Genomic DNA, 20,057 nt, shown 5'->3' with positions numbered 1-20,057 from the left:
CAGCAGTAAGGCTCCGTCCCGTCTTGGCTCGTGTTTGGGTGAGACAGCTATACTCTGTGCAAGAGAGCTTAATCACTAGGACCCTGTTACAGGTTAGGAAAGTTTGGATAGACCCCAGCCAAGCTGCAGCGGGTAGGGGCTATAGCACTACTGGTGTCCCAGTGATAGCTAGGAAGCAAGCTTGGCAGAGGTGCCCAGTCAGGGTACCATGCAGTCCATCAAAGTGTGTCCAGGATTGTGTGTCCATGAATGGAGACCCCATGCTGGGGGTCTGTGTATAAATTCTGTGTGCCTTGCCTGAATAAACCAGATCTACTCCCAGCACTGGCGTACATACCGCGGTCGCAGGGGTTGCAGCTGCGACTGGGCCCGGCCCACCAGGGGGCCCGGCCACCTAGCGACTCGGTATGTACGCCAGTGTGGGCAGACTCTTCTACTGGGGGGACAAGGAGCTGGCCACATCAGGGCCCCCGAGGCCGGCCCTGGTGTTACCGGGCGCGCGCGCGAGGGAGCACTCTCCCCTGAGCGCTCTCTGATCAGCTCCCTTGCGCGCCCCGCACTTATGCTGCAGCCGGAATATGAAGTTATATTCTGGCTCCGGCATCAGTAAAAATGCGCGAGGGAGCTGGGCAGAGAGCGCTCAGGGGACAGTGCTGTGTTAGTGCACATTTTTGTGCCAGTGTGTGTGTTACTGTGTCTGCTAGTGAGTGTCAGTGAGTGTGTTAGTTTTTGTTTGCGTGTGTTACTGTGTGTTAGTTGTGTGTGTCTGTTATTGAGTGTGTGTCTGTTAGTGAGTGTCAGTGTGTGTGTCTGTGTGTGAGTGTGCTAGTTTGTGTGTGTCTGTTAGTGAGTCTGTTAGTGAGTCTTAGGTTAGTGAGTCTAGTGAGTCTTAGGTGTCTTAGTGAGTGTGTGTTTGTCAGTGAGAGTGTGTGTTTTGTAAGTGAGTGTGTATGTGTCTCTGTCTGTCACTGAGTGTGTCTTTGGCAGTAAATTTGTGTGTCTGTTAGCTAGTGTGTATGCGTCTGTTCGTGAGAGTGTGTGTGTGTTTAAAACCCCTTAAGCACTTACCTTTCTCCAGCGCCTGACTCCCTTGGCGCTGGGGATCCCTCCGCCCGACCTGCCTCTCAGCTCCCAATGCGCATGCGTGGCAAGAGCCGCGCGCGCATTCAAACCGCCCATAGAAAAGCATTACTCAATGCTTTCCTATGGACGTCGAGCGTCTTCTCACTGTGATTTTCACAGGGAGAATCGCGGAAGCGCCTCTAGCCGCTGTCAGTGACACAGCCACTAGAGGCTGGATTAATCATCAGTGAAACATAGCAGTTTCTCCGAAACTGCTATGTATTCAGCTGCAGGGTTAAACTAGAGGGCCCTGGAACCCAGACCACTTCATTGAGCTGAAGTGATCTGGGTGTCTAAAGTGGTCCTTTAAGGAACCAAGACCACTTCATTGAGCTGAAGTGATCTGGGTGTCTAAAGTGGTCCTTTAAGTGTATGTGTATCTGCATACACTTGCGTACATACCGCGGTCACAGGGGTCGCAGCCCTGCAACCCGGAGCCTGCCGCCATGTGTTGCGACCCCGGGCCGCGCAGAGTAAGTGTGGGGGGAGGGGCACGGATCAATTTTAGCACCGGGGCCCCATGGGTCGTGTGTACGCCACTGACTCCCAGCATTACGTTTAGACAAATGTATTTGTGGAAAGCTGTACTAGCTAATACAACGGGAAAGGGAATCCATGAAGGTGATACCCTGGTGGTCCGCCACACAGATCAACATGTTAGCTCCTAATTTGGTGCTAAAATCAGGACAATTTTTGCTGTCATGTTTTTATCATGATTTGAAATAGCATTGAAATGTTTTTGATGTTTTGGAAAAAGTCCCTAGAGTGCGGAACTCATTGCTGTTGTTTACTGTGCCAGACCTACACCAGGCTTCATAAAGGATTTCCTGGAGAGCACAGTGTGTGTGTGTTTTAATATAACTGGTCTTAGTTGTTGTTAGAGGGTAAACATAGATATATAACATACAATTATGTAATTATGTAATTTAAAAATTGCCACGACTAAGAGCTCTTCTGCTATGATCTTACTACATCCTACCTGAGCTACCTGTCTGAACAAACGAGGATCAAAATCCCTTTTCTCTGTTTCTTTACGACACGAGCTTCAACCCACCTTGATAACACGGGCCCCTTCCCTTTCTTGCATAAGAGTGAGAAAGAAAACCTTGGAATATATTCTTTTAATAGTTATCACAGTAATGTTTGTGGAGAACATCAGGCTCATCCCAAAGGAGATGTGTCAGCTTTCACCGGCTCTGCTAGATCGTGACAACCCTCGGGACCCATGGAGCTGCTAATGAATTCTTGGTTAGATAGTTTAGTACATTCCACGATAGATGGCATCGACCTCCGTCCTCTTATTTTACCTAAATGTATTCGTTTTATCCATTCGGAAACACAGTGTGAGAGCAGAGTGTGAAAAGATGGAGTAGGGACAGTGGAGGGTGTGTCATAAGACTGTATCCAATCAGAGCGTGGTTAGATCAGCCAATAAGATGCTAGCTGGAGATGTATAATTTGGAGGCTGCTGCGGGCGCGTATTATTGCTTGATCTTCATAGAGAATAGTGACCATGTCTGAAGCCGCCCCAGCTCCCGCCGCCGCACCTGCGGTAGAAAGCGCCTCCAAGAAGAAGCAGCCCAAGAAAGCAGCCGGTGTCAAGAAAGCCGCTAAGCCCTCCGGTCCTAGCGTGTCCGAGCTCATTGTCAAAGCTGTGTCCGCTTCTAAAGAGCGCAGCGGGGTGTCCCTGGCAGCTCTGAAGAAGGCTTTGGCTGCTTCTGGTTATGATGTGGAAAAGAATAACAGCCGCCTCAAGCTGGCTCTCAAGGGCTTGGTGACTAAAAGCACTCTCGTCCAGGTCAAAGGAAGCGGAGCTTCCGGCTCCTTCAAGCTCAACAAAAAGCAGGCGGAGAGCAAGGACAAGGCTACCAAGAAAAAGGCACCGGCTAAAGTCAAGAAGCCTGCCCCGAAGAAAGCCACCAAGTCTCCAGCCAAACCTAAGAAGGTAGCTGCAAAGAGCCCGAAAAAGGCCAAAAAGCCGGCCGCCTCCGCTAAAAAGGCCACCAAAAGTCCGAAGAAAGTCAAAGCCGCCAAGCCCAAGAAGGTAGTGAAAAGCCCGGCTAAGAAGACCGTGAAGAGCCCTGCCAAAAAGGCAGCCAAACCCAAAGCCGCAAAGAGTCCTGCAAAGGCTAAAAAGGCAGCTCCCAAAAAGAAATAAGCCTTGCTCGCATTTAATTTTATTTTCCAAACCCCAAAGGCTCTTGTAAGAGCCACCACATTCTCATTTCAGAGCTATATATCAGTGATGGCAACGTGTTTGTTTTGGTGTCATGTCACACATACCGTTCCCCCTCCATCCCTCATTCTAAAGTCAGGAATAACCTAATGAATCCTGTAATCCCAGCATCTAGTGCTCGAAAAGATTACACAGGAATGTATCTTGTCGGTGTGGCTAAGTCCCCGTATACCAGTGCTACACTTGAGCGTTGATTTTTTATTTTTTTTTGGCTTAGAAATTCCCTCCGTTCTAAGATAGTGAGGGTGTTTCTTCATTAAATTGCGAAAGGCCAGTTTTAGTGAGAAACGCATATAATATATAGAATATCACACAGTGTCCTTCCAGACTAGATTTAATGTTATTGCCTTTTTCAGTAAGATAATAAAGCAGAACATATTTTAGGGATTGCGATTTTGTACATGGTGATAATAAAAGGGACTGTCCTCGTCCTCTCTCCACGTGTGAAACGGGCGCTTATTTCGATATTCAAAGAGTGATAAAGCCCAAGAAATGATACCTTGTGCAGTAGCTAAGTCGACTATCAAAGAAACACTAAAGACATGATAAAATGATTATACTTCAAAAGATTTCACGATTGTGAAATCTTTTGAAGCATAAACAGCTTTGGTTTTAAACGCCAGAACCATTTCGAGCACGGAAGGAGAGGGTTAAGCATATTATTGAGAGGGAAAAAAAAAAGTGAAGGGGCGTATTTAAAACGCCCGCCTCCTTTGCTGCAGGTCCCCATACGGTCCGTCCGAGGAGTATATAAGGAAGAGCTTTGCACAGCATTTCATATCGTTCGTGCAGAAAGAAGAGCAGAACCATGTCTGGCAGAGGCAAAGGAGGAAAGGGTCTCGGAAAAGGTGGCGCTAAGCGTCACAGGAAGGTTCTTCGTGACAACATCCAGGGCATTACCAAGCCTGCAATTCGTCGCCTTGCTCGCAGGGGAGGCGTGAAGCGTATTTCCGGCCTCATCTATGAGGAGACTCGCGGGGTGCTGAAGGTATTCCTGGAGAACGTCATCCGGGACGCCGTCACTTACACCGAGCATGCCAAGAGGAAGACTGTCACCGCCATGGACGTAGTTTATGCTCTTAAGCGCCAGGGCCGCACTCTCTATGGCTTCGGAGGTTAAAACTCGGGCTTGACTTTACCGCACACCCCATTAACCCAAAGGCCCTTTTCAGGGCCACCCACTTTTTCACTAAAAGACTGAACCTAATCACTTTAACCCCTTCCACACCTGATAAATTGCCTGCTATCTACATAGATACACCGAGAAGGAGATAGTAGTAGAGGCTGCTCCCAAACATCTAGACGGGAAAGGTTGCTAAACACTGTATCTGTAGACCGCATGTTTGAACCATCGGAGGATTTGGAGCCGCCTTCTGTTAATGGTAGGGGATGTAAAAAATTATGATCTAGTGAGGTGCATTTAGATTATGAGCAAGTACGTACACACACTGTCAAGAAAGCTCTGGTTTTGGTGTATTGTTACTGTTGCCTACATTTAATACATGCTTGCAGCCACTTAAATAGAAACATTGTTACTAGCTTTGCATATGCACTCCTGTGTTAACTATGTATTCTCCTCTAAGCGAAAAAGTAGTCTTTTTCCTGCTGCCTCTCCACACGATGGATTCTAAATAGTGAAGTTATTGTAAAATCGCCAGTGAAATAGACCAGCAGAGATGATGGCTACATCGTTGCCTGACGTGAAAATGGGATATGTGGGGACATTTGAGCATTGTAGTGTGAGGGCTCCGTAGCTAGCCCGCTCAAAGTCACAGGCTAAAAGACACGTTTTTATGAATGTGTTGGAGCTCGTTCGAGTGCAGATTTGGTGGCTCTTAAAAGAGCCTTTGTGTTTGTTAGCAGGTTTCAACTTAAGCACGTTCTCCTCGGATCCTACGAGCCAGCTGGATGTCTTTGGGCATGATTGTGACCCTCTTAGCGTGGATGGCGCACAAGTTGGTATCCTCAAAAAGACCAACCAGGTAAGCCTCGCTAGCCTCTTGCAGAGCCATGACAGCAGAGCTCTGGAAGCGCAGATCAGTCTTGAAATCCTGAGCGATCTCACGGACAAGGCGCTGGAAGGGCAGCTTGCGGATGAGCAGCTCGGTGGACTTCTGATAACGGCGGATCTCCCTGAGAGCCACAGTTCCTGGACGGTAACGGTGAGGCTTTTTCACTCCCCCGGTAGCTGGGGCGCTCTTTCTAGCAGCTTTGGTGGCTAGCTGCTTGCGGGGAGCCTTGCCTCCGGTCGACTTACGGGCTGTCTGCTTAGTTCTGGCCATTGTAGCAAAACGAAAGGGAATGAACGCTGCTCGCTGTAGCCTGGGCTTTATAGCCGATACGGCGTTTTCATTGGTTCATCAAGTGGGTGGTATGTTCTGATTGGCTGAAAACAAATAGTAAATCATTTCAAAATACCCGCTCAAATCAACTGCTTCTCATCCCCTCCCCCACATTCAAAATGCCCGCTCAAATCAACTGCTTCATCCCCTCCCCCCTCCTCCATCTATTGAGACCACGCGCCCAAAGAAGGGATCTAAGCCTTTAGTGACCCTTCCTGTCCTGACAGCATTTATTATAGACGCTACTAGTTGAAAGGAATGGCAGTGGGCAGTAATGGACGTATTCCTCCCAACATACTTATTAATAGCTGTATAGGCTTTATCGAGGGGATGGGGTGCATGGGACATTGACCTCTTACACATGCAGAAAGGCCGCTTCTTTCGATGGGATAGAAGCCACGTCTGATAAAGGGCTTTCACTCACAGGACGCTCAGTAGCCATACAAATGAGCTCCAGGAGACAGAGCAGCAGGAAATGTTACAAAGCATCCACTTATTGAAACAATGTTTTCAGCCGAGAGGCCAGGCTATTAAGGCTGCGTTAACTCATCCAGCAGCACAGACAACAGAGCTGTAGCGCCGCTAGGATTTGAACGCTCATAGTAGGTTTCACCCGGCATGTCCTCCAGACAGCGGGAGAGGGGGGAATCCTGAGAGTGAGCGACATGTAGAGATGCCCCGCTTAACAAAAGAGGACCTGTACACGCCCGTCATGACGTGTGGGCGTGAGTGCGTGCGTTCGCCGTGATGACGGAGTAGGAGGGGAGCCCGCCATGCCTCGCCGAGGTAGCCGCGCCTGAAACTCTCCCACGCTGTGCAAGAGATCGATCATACAACCTGTTTATTTTCCCCTCAAGGAGTGTCCCCATGCTGGCCTTTGGTGTCGGAGCGGAAGCAGAACCGAACAACAGTGCCAACGATAACCGCCGAAAACTGTGTGTCAACAGCCGCAGCTCAAGACTCGGAGTGCTGTCTCTCTAAAAAACATACTTCGCTTTGTGTCCACTTGGTTGACGTTTTGAAGCCCTGCTGGAAGTGTACTATGTATCCCTATTGTACATACGCTGGGAATAATACGGTGAAGTAGAACTTTATATACTTGAAACCTTTAAATTTTTTCTGCACTCCGTAGCAGCGAGTACAAACGCATACCTTAATTGCCTGATATTGAGTGTAAACCCAAAAGTGCTGACATTTATACCCTGAACTCTCTATACTCTGAGCTTAATCCAGCTCAATAAGTAAAAAAGGCAAAAGGAAAAATACGGGAAAAAACAAAAATAAAAAAAAAAAAAAACAAGAGAGACACGATATCGCTATAAGCACACAGGTTTTGTATTTGTTTTTTATTTTTTTTCTCTTTCTGGCTATGGTTGAGGCACCAATTACCGTGCAATAAGGGGCAAAGGCTGAAAGAACCTTGATCACAGTATAGATATCAGGCAAATTCGACAATACATTTAAAAAAAAAGAAAGGACGAGAGGAGGGGAGCAGTGCTGGAAAAGGGGGGGAAAAAAAAAAAAAAAAGTTCACAGAAGGTTGTAGGTAGCAGGGAGAAAGAGAAAGTAAGAGAAAGTAAAAGACAAGCAAAAGAAAAACTAAAAGAAAACGGAAAAGACTTAAGGAAGATCTAAGCAAGTCGGACTAAAGACTGAATAAAGATTGATTGGTGGGCTTGTTCTCTCCATAAGCTGTGAATTGCTATAACATGGCTACGAAAAAAACACATGAAACCAAACTCTCTTCTAGGAAAGACAAAAAAGACCTCTCCCAAGATAAATCTCAGGATAAATCACTCACAACATATTTTTCCCCCCAGCAACATAAGAACTCCAAACATAGATTAAATGAGATGGATGTGACCTTGGAAACTTTGGATCCAGGACCAATAAGTAATCCTGATAAAGAGTTAATAACCATTTCCTTGCTCCAAACTAGTTTTAAGACCAACCTGGATGAGTTCAAAGCAGAATTGGCTTCAACTGCCGCAGAAATCAAACTGGATATTAAAACTGAAATAAAAGTTCTCGCTGCAAAAATGGAAACTTTTGAACACCATCTCAAACAACTAGACTCCCAAGTAAAAAAGTTAACAGAAGATCACGATAAAACTCAGCGGGACATTCTAAATCTTCAAAACAAATTATCTGATTTAGAAGATCGCTCTAGACGGAAAAATCTACGCTTTAGAGATATTCCAGAAAAAGGCAGTCAAGAGGATGTTAAGCAATCCGTGACGGAGTACTTAATCATATTGGGTGTCCCCTTTAAATCTCCAGATTTGATAATCGAAAGATGCCATAGGACATTCAAACCACAAGCTATTCAAAATGATTCTCCTCGAGACATTATAGCATGTTTTTTTTCATTTGACTTCAAAGAAACCATCCTGAAACTTGCAAGAACCAACCCAGTCTCTGAAGGTCCTTTTCAGAAAGTCAAAGTATTTCAGGACTTATCCTTCGAAACTAGAACAAAACGAAAAACATTCAGCTTTGCCACTCGATCTCTGAGAAGCCACAATATAAAATACAAGTGGCTTTTCCCTCTAAAACTCAGCCTTTCCTTTGAAGGCAAGAGAGAAATATTTGAGACCAATGCATCTCTAATAGATTGGCTCAAAAACAATAAATTATTGCTGTAGATTTATAATCGTATAATATAGGGGGAAAAACGCCCTTAAGGGTGGTCAGAAAGTGGAATAAGAGAAATGTGATGAGAGAGAGAGAGGGAGGGGAGGGTATTTGAAAATTATATTAATTAAGGCAATTTTTTTTTTTTTTTTTTTTTTTTTTTTTTTTTTAACAATTTAACATAGGAAAAAGCAACATTCACTTGTTTTCATTGGGTCTCTATAAATATGCTAATTATCTTACTCTTTGATAATGTAGACACTGCCTGGGCGTCCCCCACTAGATGGATATCCATGTGTAAATAACTCCAATATTATTCTACATGTACTAAAGAAAATCTTATTTGATTTAATTAATATGTCAAAAAAGGGGGTAACAAAAAGCAAAAAAAAAAAAGACAGGTAATGCTGTTCTCAATGCCCTAGGCGGTGGTATATAATATACTATATATTTGTGAATGTATACAAATGTAACATATTATATAGCAATTGCAAGAACAAATTAGATATATATTATAGGCATTAAGATTAAGGTATTGATAGATAAAAGAATGCTCTGTTTTTTTTTTTTTTCTCTTTTTTTTTTTTTTTTTTTTTTTTTTTTTTTTTCTTTACAATTTGTCCTTATTCTATATTCGTGGGTAAAACCACCCGGAAGGGGGAAGGAAGAGAAAAGGGGAAGAAAAAGGGAAAGAAAAGGGGGAAATAACATAGGATATCACTTTTTGCGCTCACATATTGCATAATGTATTAAAAATATAAATTAGTCACCATAGGTATCCTATAGGTGTTGTATTATAAGAAGGATACCCATGTCTAAGTAAATTCACTATCACTTTATAGGTCTTATGTAAAACTGCTGCTAATCAATTAACACTTTAAAAGCTAACATTAGGGAGTGGTCCCAAGTGAGATAATTCACCACAAACTCACCAATTTTTCCACAAGCTTAAGTCACTAGCAATTAACGTTTACACACAAAATATTCTTATTGTGTGCACTATGTATAAATAATGATAGACTAATTAAGATATTTATAAATTAAATAAAAATTTGGGGATTTTTTTTTTTTTTTTTTTTTTTTTTTTTTTTTTTTTTTTTTTTTTCTTTTTCCTCTCTTTCCCTCTCATTGTCTCTCTCCCCCTGCTATATAATGGGAGAGAAGCAGCACAACAAAGGGAGGGCAATTCAGGGGCGGGTTTCTAACTCAGGCATGGTTCAGGGTTCCCCTCTTGTGTAGCTATGCTACTCGATTTTCATTGTACCTATATGGCTTTCAATGACTACAATAGCATTAGGTTTTTACCTAAATGGTTGAATGTAGATGGGGGGCTTATTCAGTGCCCTCCATCAGACGGTATACATGTTGGGTGTTGTATTCCTTTTTTTTATTTAAATGATAGCGTGACAAGCTATCTTTGGTTTTGTTTTTTTCAGGAAGTCAAAAAATATTGTCTATATGTATTTCTATGTTGAACTTTTTATCCCTGAATGTCCAGGGGCTTAATACAAATAAGAAAAGGCACAGACTGTATGATTCATTGATGAAACTAAACATACAGGTAGCGTTTCTACAAGAAACGCACTGGCTTAAAGACACTAAACAAACTTGGGGTGGAGAAAATTTTGCAACGGTGATTCAGGCCTCACTAACAGAAAAAAAAAAAAGAGGTGTGGCAATTATATTCAGAAAAGATATTAACTTGGATATTCTCCATATTGAATTGGATTTAGAAGCGAGGTTTATTATTCTATTATGTAAGATTGAAGATAGAGTTTATACTCTGGTTAATGTTTATTTACCTAATGTCGATCCAATGACCAAATTTTCCCTGATAATGGATAAAGTCGATAAAATCTGCAGGGGACATTTGATCATTGCCGGGGACTTTAACTGTGTTAGTGATCCAGCTATGGATAGAACTTTTTTATCTCCCTTATCAAACAACAAAGGAGCTATCAAACAAGCAAAAAAATTGAATAATATTTGTAAACAATATAATCTATACGATATGTGGAGACTATTACACCCTTCTGAAAAAGATTTTTCCCATCTATCCGGGGTGTATGGTACTTACTCCCGGATAGATTTTTGCTTAACAAATGCCAACACCATTCCGATCTTTAACCATATTAATCTAAGGGAAAACACTTGGTCAGATCACAGTTTCGTCCTATTTGATCTTGGGGATTCTCCCCCTCTACATCGTAATACTTGGAGACTAAATGATAACATTTTAAAAGACCCTAGTAATAGGGAGGACCTTACCAAATTATTGAAATATTTTTGGGCAGAAAACGACCCGGGAGATACCTCTCCGTTAATAAATTGGTGCACTCATAAATCGGTAATGAGGGGCTATCTAATTAAAATAGACCACTTTCTTAAGAAAAAGAACGGCACAATACTGCCTGACTTATATATCGAATTCTACTCATGTTCTAAAAAGAATAAATTAAAATCTTCTCCGGAGTTGAGAACCCAATTAAAAGTTTTACAAACTCAAATTAACTTAAAAGAAGAGGAAAAAATTAAGCAAAATATATATAAACTAAAATTAAATCATTATGTCTCGGGCAATAGAGCGAGTAAAGGCTTAACTAGGAGATTACGCAATCAACAAGCAAAAAACAGGGTAGAAAAGCTGGTGGTTGACCATATTGTATACTCCACTCCATCTGAGATTGGACAAAAGTTTAACCAGTTTTACCAAGACCTTTACAATCTAAGGCTATCCCCAGAAACTAAAGACATCAAGGAATATTTATTAAATTCCCAATTGCCGAGAATTTCTTCCCAGGATTTGACCAATTTAAATAGAAAGATTTCAACCGAAGAAGTACAATTCCAAATTGAGAGATTAGCTACAAATAAAACCCCTGGTCCTGATGGTTTTTCAAACTTATATTACAAATATATGAAATCCTATCTTTTAAAACCCCTTATGGAAATGTTTAATCAACTCGCAGAAAATGAGGCCATACCTAAGGAATTATTACAATCCAATATCGTCCCAATTTTAAAATCTGGAAAAGATAGTAGGGACCCAAGAAACTACAGACCGATCGCATTAATTAATGTAGATATGAAAATATATTCCGCCATTATTGCTGAGAGATTGAAAACGGTCATTACAAAACTGATCCACCCAGATCAAATAGGGTTCATCCCCGGAAGATGGGCATCAAATAATACTCGAAAGCTTATAGATATTATCGGTTCAGCAAAAGACCATAAGGAGCCCCTCCTGGCCCTGTCCCTGGACGCAGAAAAAGCGTTTGACAGGGTCGGGTGGGACTACCTTAGAGAACTCCTTAAGGCATACGGCTTTAAAGGTTGGATATATACTGCAATTATGGTACTGTACTCTTCCCCCTCGGCCAGAACTGTAGGTCCCAATATTACTTCGTCCTGGTTCGATCTTAAAAACGGAACAAGACAGGGGTGCCCCCTGTCACCGATTTTATATATTCTTTCTCTCGAACCTTTCGCGGTTAACATTAGAAACAACCATTTAATTAAGGGGGTCCCCACTAAAACTCAGGAGATAAAGATTGCACTATACGCTGACGATGCCTTGGTTATTCTCATATCTCCGGAGGAATCATTAGCCGCACTCATGAAAGAAATAGATACATTTTCTAATATTTCTAATTTCAAGTTAAATGTATCTAAATCCACAGCTTTAACCATCAATTTATCTTCGACACAGGTTGAAAGACTATCCCAAAAATACCAATTTATTTGGACTGACACAGAAATTAATTATCTGGGTCTTAGTTTTCCAGCAAATTCCTCTCATATAATGGAGAGGAATGTAATGCACTTAATGAAAGATATGAATCAAAATTTAAAAAAATGGAAAAACCTCGAGACCTTATGGACAGGTAGAATCAATATTATTAATTCCTATATTTTACCGAAATGGCTGTATCTGTTTTCAATGGTCCCTCTCAAAATCCCTAAAGGTTGGCTTTTAATGATCCAATCGGCTATTAACAAATTCATTTGGAATAATAAAAAGCCTAGAATAAGTCAAAAAAATATTTCAAGAAAACTGTCCCAGGGAGGGCTAAACTTCCCAAATATCATAAATCTTTATCATGCGAACATTATACGACATATTTACATTTTACAAGAACCACAATTTTTTACTGAACCCTGGTATAAAATGGAATCCGAAGCTATACACGCTTCTAGCCTTTATTCCTATATCTGGTCAGATACTGGTAAGCTCTCGAGAGTGCTACCGTACTCCCCAATATCGCTGGCCCACACTTTGGAAATATGGACAGAAATTAAGAAAATCTTGGGTTTAACCAATCGAATCCTTAGAACCTGCAAATTAAATATATTAGAAGCTAATGTAGAAGATTTATCATTGAGACACTGGCCTAATAAGGACACTTTAACCATAGCGGATATTATGCAGGGTGATAATATTTTACCCTTTCAACAGTTAGTAGATAATTTGCATATTCCATCTAAAGAAATATTTACTTACTTTCGTATCAAACACTATATTCAGAAACATGTTGTTCAATCTACATTCCCATGCGTTAAAGAGCTGCAAACTCTATTCTCTTTTCAAACTGTACCCAAGATTATCTCGGTTGCCAACTCGCTACTTAAAGGCTTAGATCCCTTCCCGCATAGACTGGTTAAAACATGGGAAAAGGAACTTAATCTAGTGATCTCCCCAAACGACTGGTTTTCCTCCTTAATTTGGGTAAACAAATTTGTTCATGGATTGAACCTGACTGAGTGCCACTTTAAGCTTTTATATAGGTGGTATTATACTCCAACAAGGTTGGCTAAAATGTACACTTCTCAAGACTCAACTTGCTGGAGATGTGGCACCTATTCAGGCACATACATTCATATTTGGTGGTATTGCCCAGCACTTAAGCCATTATGGGCCTGGACCTTCAATATCTTTTCGGAAATATCAATGAATGAGGCTTCGTTTAATGTTTCAAACAAAAATCCAGCCTCGGCCCTCCTTCATCTGAATTGGCCTTTCAAATCAAGTAAATATAGATGTTTAGCTACTCACTGCTTTATTGCAGCCAAAGTTAACATTGCAAGACAATGGAAATCTTCCGAGCCTTTTCAGAAGGCCTCTCTAATTAAACAAGTTAAACTTCAATTAACAATGGAAAATGATATTCTTAATACCTGGTCACTGGCCTCAAAAAAAAGAGACTGGTATTTACTTTGGTTAAACACCTGTTCCCTACTATATGGCAATTTATAAATTTTTCATGTGACGGGGGAGGGGACGGGGGTCTGACCACTCAGTAGATATACCTCTATGGACAATAGCTTTCTTAGTTTGTGGTTATCTTCTAGGGATATACTCCCTATCATATTTCCACAGACTCTGCGTATATAATATAATAACGACTTCCTCAGTTAATTTTTTTTTTTTTTTTTTTTTTTTTTTTTTTTTCTTATTGGCATGTTCTCTTTTTGTGTTTGCGTGGGGGATGGCCTGTTGCACCTTAATTAACGTATTCTCTCTATACAGTAGGAACTATTTATATCATTTGGTGTAATATGCAATATGTATGTTTGTAATGTATGTATTTTTCGAATTGTATTGTAATATAAAATATGAAAAAACATTTTGAATAAAGAAGTATTGAAAAAAAAAAAAAAAAAGAGGACCTGTACACTATATACACTTGCCCCAATTGGCATTAATTTGCTGCTGCGTTTATCATAGACATGCATGGCAGCCATTGATTTTAACTAGATCTATAGCTGGAATGTTGGACAGGATATGGACTGCAAATGGGACTCAGTCAGTGCTATGACAGAAGCGCCCTAATATTTTAGCTTGCTTATGAGCTGCCAGCGTGGTGTGTGTGTAGATACAGGGAACGGTTTGCGCGCAGCAGAACAATTAATCGGCTCTTTGTGGAGAACGTGGGTGGCTCTTAAAAGAGCCTTTGTGTTTGGTAGGTGAGGGAGGCAGGTGCAGCAGCTGTCCGCTTTACTTGCTCTTGGGCTTGTGGCTCTCGGTCTTCTTGGGCAGCAGCACAGCCTGGATGTTAGGCAGGACACCTCCCTGGGCGATAGTCACTCCTCCCAGCAGTTTGTTGAGCTCTTCATCGTTACGGACAGCGAGCTGGAGATGGCGGGGAATGATGCGGGTCTTTTTGTTGTCTCTAGCGGCATTCCCTGCCAGCTCCAGAATCTCAGCGGTCAGGTACTCCAGCACTGCAGCCAGATAGACGGGGGCACCGGCTCCCACACGCTCTGCATAATTGCCCTTCCTCAGCAAACGGTGGACTCTGCCGACTGGGAACTGAAGTCCCGCTCGGGATGAGCGAGTCTTCGCCTTTGCACGGGTCTTTCCACCTTGCTTTCCGCGGCCAGACATGTTTGTTCTTGATTGAATGCAAGAAGATGAAAACTCCTGCCCTACCACAGGCTATTTATAAACACACTCTGCTCTGTGATTGGATGACTTTACAAGCAGCCAATTAGAGACACGTTATACAGGGAACCAATCTATTGCTGGAGCTAGTGTTAAACAGCCGCTTCCTTACGTCATCTGACTTTAGCAACCAATCGCAGGAAGGGAAGCGGAAGGGCCTCATTTACATGGTCCGCCTATAAATAGAACCGCCGGAGGAGCAGCTTGCTATTCGCTCGCGAGCTAACAGCGTTAATCATGCCTGATCCAGCAAAGTCCGCACCAGCCCCCAAGAAAGGCTCCAAAAAAGCCGTCACCAAGACTCAGAAGAAAGATGGCAAGAAGCGTAGAAAGAGCAGGAAGGAGAGCTATGCCATCTACGTGTACAAGGTGCTGAAGCAGGTCCATCCCGACACCGGCATCTCCTCCAAGGCAATGGGGATCATGAACTCCTTTGTCAATGATATCTTTGAGCGCATCGCAGGAGAAGCTTCTCGCCTGGCTCACTACAACAAGCGCTCCACCATCACCTCCCGGGAGATCCAGACTGCCGTGCGCCTGCTACTACCCGGAGAGCTGGCAAAGCACGCCGTGTCTGAGGGCACCAAGGCTGTCACAAAGTACACCAGCGCCAAGTAAATGTCCGCCTCCCTGACCACCCGCTAACACAAAGGCTCTTTTAAGAGCCACCCACACTGTCTCTCTCAGAGCTGGCATCACACCCATGCATCAACTCTACAGCTTACTTGCTGCCCACCACAAGCTCACGCAAACGTGTAGCTTTCCTTTCACTTAACCCTTTCCATGCTGTCCTGTAACTCTGAAGATCTCGAGCTGCTCGTGTTTGCACATTTTAGACACTTGTATCACTCACATGCTGATTTAGCCACCTAATGCTCAGTTTGCTCCGCTCTATTACTTTCAAGTCTACCTAGATACCGGACTTGATCTTAGAAGATATTCGTTGGGCGGCTGTATATCTAGTAACTGTAGATTAGGGACAGGCTTCTTATTCAGGGTAGCGCTTGAAGTCACATTAGGGATATTATAAAAGCTGCTACTGTAGGAGATCTTATACCTAATCCTTTACCAAATGGCTACATGGCCAGGGATTTCACTCGATAAGTGTATCCCTTTCTTTCTCTCTTTTGTTATAGCCTATTGAAACAATGTTTCACTTCATCCTGATACTGTCTATTACTATGTTGCAACTCATGGAAGCCTAGTATGTGGTTCTAGCGTCTTTTTGCTCACGCTAGTATTTTACTAGACTTTAAAAGGTCTTTTTGACATATATACCTCAAAACAGCTAGTGTGCAATATCTAGCCTACCTACCCTATTTTCTATCATTTCCACTAGTTATGGGGAATGTGCGCAGGCTTACTTTGGAACATTTAGCAGGCTTTTCCCTTTATTGCACATTGGATATGTACGGATTTATTTTTGTAATTGTCTTTATTTTGTGTAAGTCTTGATATTGGTGACTTCTTTTGGGGTATCCCACCCCTTTAGCTTTATTCTTATTAAAGGTTTAGTTGTATCCATTTGTTCAGCCAACCCCCGACTGAATTAGATACCTGTCCTTAGAAAGTATCTACATTAGTCCACATACGATTACTTTTTGGATACATGGAAATCCTCTTTTTTTTTTTTTTTTTTTGATTTGGTGTTTGCCAGTAAAGAACAATTTAGACCATTGAGGCTTCATCTAAATATCAGCATGATGATTTTAGTGTCTGCAGAAATGTTGAGCTTATTAAAGACAATCTGATAAGCCTGTTTTGATCTTAAAGACATAAGCATTTTTTTTTTTTTTTTGTAACTTGCCTTTTTTCCTGTTTATTGCGCCAACACATTATACACTTTCTCACCAGATGTGCCTGTATACACTCAAACAGCGTTTTTCCAATTGGTTTTCTGCAGGAACCTATGGTCCAGCGAGAACAAAATTGGAGTTCTGTAGTGATTTGCCCATTGGGTAGCCCATACACTTAAAGAAACCTGATGGGCATTGCTGCAGAGGGACTCGGTAAGCACTGTTTAATTGCCCAACGGGATCCCTGTAGCATGAGATGCTGGGAAGTGACTGACTATCATTACCTCCCAGCTTCAAATAGAAAATGCTGCACTGGAGGGAGAGAGACCGCAGTCGGCACTGAGCAGCGATTTAGGCGGCTGCCTAAGGCCTAACTCGCCATAGGGCAGGCATACTGTGTCAGGTACAAGGACCCCACACCTTGCCCGGTATACCGCTGGTTGCGAGGTCCCTCCACTCTGTCCTGAGAAGCAGAAAGCCAGCACAGTCTGCAGCTCCGCTGACTAGGCAGTGTCTCGCGATCTCTGGCCAATCAGACCGTCGCCGCGGGATACCACTTCAATGCTCTGACTTCTGGATATTGTGAGGCACTGCACAATCTGCAGCTCACACCTGGTGGAGTTGCAGACTGTGCAGTCTCTCAGGACAAATTGTAGAGCGAGCTTACTGGAGCACCAGGGATCAAAGACACCAGGGGCCACCAGTTGGAATCCCCTCCCTCACTTTCACACCACTGTACCGCTCCCTTACTGTGTCACCCTGTCTCTCCCTCAGGCACTCTACCACCGTTCACCACCTCCCTCAATCTTCCACCTCCTCCCTACATCTCTCTGCCACCTAACCCCTCCCTTAGTTGATCCTGTTTTGTAGATTTAAGCACCAGAACCTTTTGTTTCTGTTTCTTCTGTCTCTCCTGGGCCATTTTCAAGCTCTCCCGAACGGATTCAGTAAGAGCCTGCAGCTGGTCCCAGAGTTCCAGATCATATGGCACAATGGAGGTTCCCTCTTCTCCCATGTCTCCCCCCCCCTCCCCCACACCTCCACAGTGCTCTTTTACTAGGTCTAACAATCCCTTTACTCTTCTACCATACAACAATTCCAAGGGTTAGAAGGTTAGAACCCAGTGGAATCTTATGGGAATTCTCTTTATGCGAGCAGTAAGTTGGGCAAGAACCTTTCCCAGTCCATGTGGGTGGCGGTAAAATTCTTAAGCATCTGCTTAAGGGTACCGTTAAAGCACTCACATAATCCATTGGTTTGGGGGTGATATGGGGATGTGATATTAGGCTCTGCTCTGCAACTTTGCCACATCTGTTGAGTCAGAGTTGCTGTAAACTGGGTTTCTTGGTCAGATTGTATTTCTCTGGGAAACCCAACCGTGGTTAATATACTAACCAAGACGTCTGCAACCAGTTCAGCTTTTATATTGGGAGGGCAATAGCTTCCGCGTATATGCTTGCGTAATCTACCACCGCTATGACAAATTTCTTCCCCGATGGGCTAGACTTACTTAGGGGCCATATGAGATCCACTGCTACTCGGTGAAAGGGTTCATCTACTATGGGTAGGGATTTTTATTTAGCTTTCGGGTATTCACCTTTTTTCTCTACTCGCTGACACATATCAAAGGTTTGGCTATATCCCTGTATGATCCGATGATTCGCTTTCCAAATGTCTAATTGCCCTGCAAGGGGAATATCATGGCTGAGCTTCAAAATGCCCATTTGGTATAGTAGTCTTTGTGCCCTTAACGTAATCCTCTCGTTTGTTTGTTTTTCCGGTAGGTTTCCGGGGTTATATTGTATTGAACCATTCATTTCTCCTTGACCTTCTCGTATAGATGCATTTCCGATTCTGATACTGCTCGATATGCCTCTGCCGCTCTGCCGGACAATTTGCTAGTTAAAATAGGTGCCCGGTTGTTTGTTGAAACACTTGAATCCACAGACAAAAACAACCTAGACCTCACCACATATAAAACACTTTTGGATAAACGCTCAGAGCTAGCCACCCTTAATGGAACACAAATCAAGAAAAGTCTTCTTCTTACCAGACACCGATACTATACCCAAGGGGGCAAAGGGGGACGACTATCAGCGCAAGCTCTAAAAACACAAAGACAAACCACATTTATCTCATCCATACAGACTCCACAAGGGACCAAGTCAAATCTGATGGCGGACATCATGCTAGCCTTCCAGGAGTTTTACCACAAACTTTACAACTTGAGGGACTCTCCCCCCAGATGTTACTGACATAAGAGCTTTCCTCAAACAAAGGATCGCCAAGACAATCCCACCCAACGTACAACAAAGACTTGACTCTCCCACAACTAAAGAGGAGTTAGAAGTAGTGATACACTCCCTCCCACTAGGAAAGAGCCCGGGCCCAGATGTCTTCACGGCCAAATACTACAAGAGCTTTTCCATCCAGCTCATACCCCCACTCCTAGACGCACTCAACTCCCTACTTAAAGACAATTCCATACCCCCACAGGCATCGGAAGCCACTATTGCACTCTACCCAAACCAGGTAAAGATTTGACCCAATGTGGGAGATATTGGCCTATCTCACTTAAAAATATTGATTTAAAAAAATTTCACTAAAACACTAGCTAACCGCCTACGCCTCAAGCTCCCAGAGCTAATTCACCCAGACCAGGCTGGATTTATACAAGGCCGAGAAGCTAAAAAATAATATCACCAAACTCATTAATCTCATGCATCACTCTGAACACACAAACACCCAGACACTGTTACTCTCCAGAGATGCCGAAAAGGCTTTCAACAGGGTGGACTGGTCCCTGATGCTTGCCACCCTGGAACAGATGGGCTTTGGCCCAAACTGGCTAAGGTGGATGGGAGCTATATACTCCAGACCAACGGCTAGGCTACTCGTGAACGGCCAACTCTCACTCCCAGTACCCATCTCCAATAGCACCCCTCTTCGTTTCGTCCTGGTCCTGGAGCCATTCCTCCAGGGAGTTAGAGAAAATCCTAACATCAAGGGTTTCAAATTTGGAGGGGCAGAACACAAAATATCAGCATTTGCAGATGACATGCTATTCACGGTCTCCGAACCCAGCTCCTCACTCCCTCATATACTGGAGGAGATGTCTCTCTATAGCAAAGTGTTCACCTTTCAAGCCACTCTAGGTAAATGTGAACTCCTCCCACTGAAAGTACTAAACTCGACCAAAACACATCTACAATCAAACTTCCCATTCTCCTGGGGAACAGAGCATATAACATATCTGGGGGTAGCACTACCATCCGTTATCTCACGACTATATGAAACCACCCCCCACCCCCCTGCTAATCCAAGCTAGAACCAAAGATCTTACTAAATGGCACACTTCGCAGTTCAGCTGGTTTTGCAGGATAAATATCCTGAAAATTAGTATTCTCCCAAGAATATTATACTTGCTGCAAGTTCTCCCGATCACTCTACCCACAACCTTCTTTGCTGCCATACAAAAACTA

At 43.1% G+C, this 20,057-nt stretch overlaps 3 protein-coding genes across 3 annotated transcripts; 2 read left to right on the top strand and 1 right to left on the bottom strand.

Moving 5' to 3' along the window:
* Nucleotides 1–2,635: 2,635 nt before the first annotated feature.
* LOC134576862 (histone H1B-like) lies at nt 2,636–3,280 on the top strand. The gene has a single exon (XM_063435552.1). It carries the CDS (start codon nt 2,636–2,638, stop codon nt 3,278–3,280), a length of 645 nt encoding a protein of 214 aa, XP_063291622.1.
* An 886-nt stretch (nt 3,281–4,166) lies between these two features.
* LOC134576860 (histone H4) lies at nt 4,167–4,478 on the top strand. The gene has a single exon (XM_063435550.1). The coding sequence runs from the start codon at nt 4,167–4,169 to the stop codon at nt 4,476–4,478; it is 312 nt and encodes a 103-aa protein (XP_063291620.1).
* A 751-nt stretch (nt 4,479–5,229) lies between these two features.
* On the bottom strand, nt 5,230–5,640 carry LOC134576859 (histone H3). The gene has a single exon (XM_063435549.1). The coding sequence runs from the start codon at nt 5,638–5,640 to the stop codon at nt 5,230–5,232; it is 411 nt and encodes a 136-aa protein (XP_063291619.1).
* Between the last annotated feature and the right edge of the window lie 14,417 nt (nt 5,641–20,057).

The sequence above is a fragment of the Pelobates fuscus genome, chromosome 11, assembly GCF_036172605.1.
Source record: "Pelobates fuscus isolate aPelFus1 chromosome 11, aPelFus1.pri, whole genome shotgun sequence".
NCBI classification, from domain to species: domain Eukaryota; kingdom Metazoa; phylum Chordata; class Amphibia; order Anura; family Pelobatidae; genus Pelobates; species Pelobates fuscus.
The sequence above is the reverse complement of the archived record's forward strand: the minus strand, read 5'-3'. Positions and strand labels throughout refer to the sequence as shown.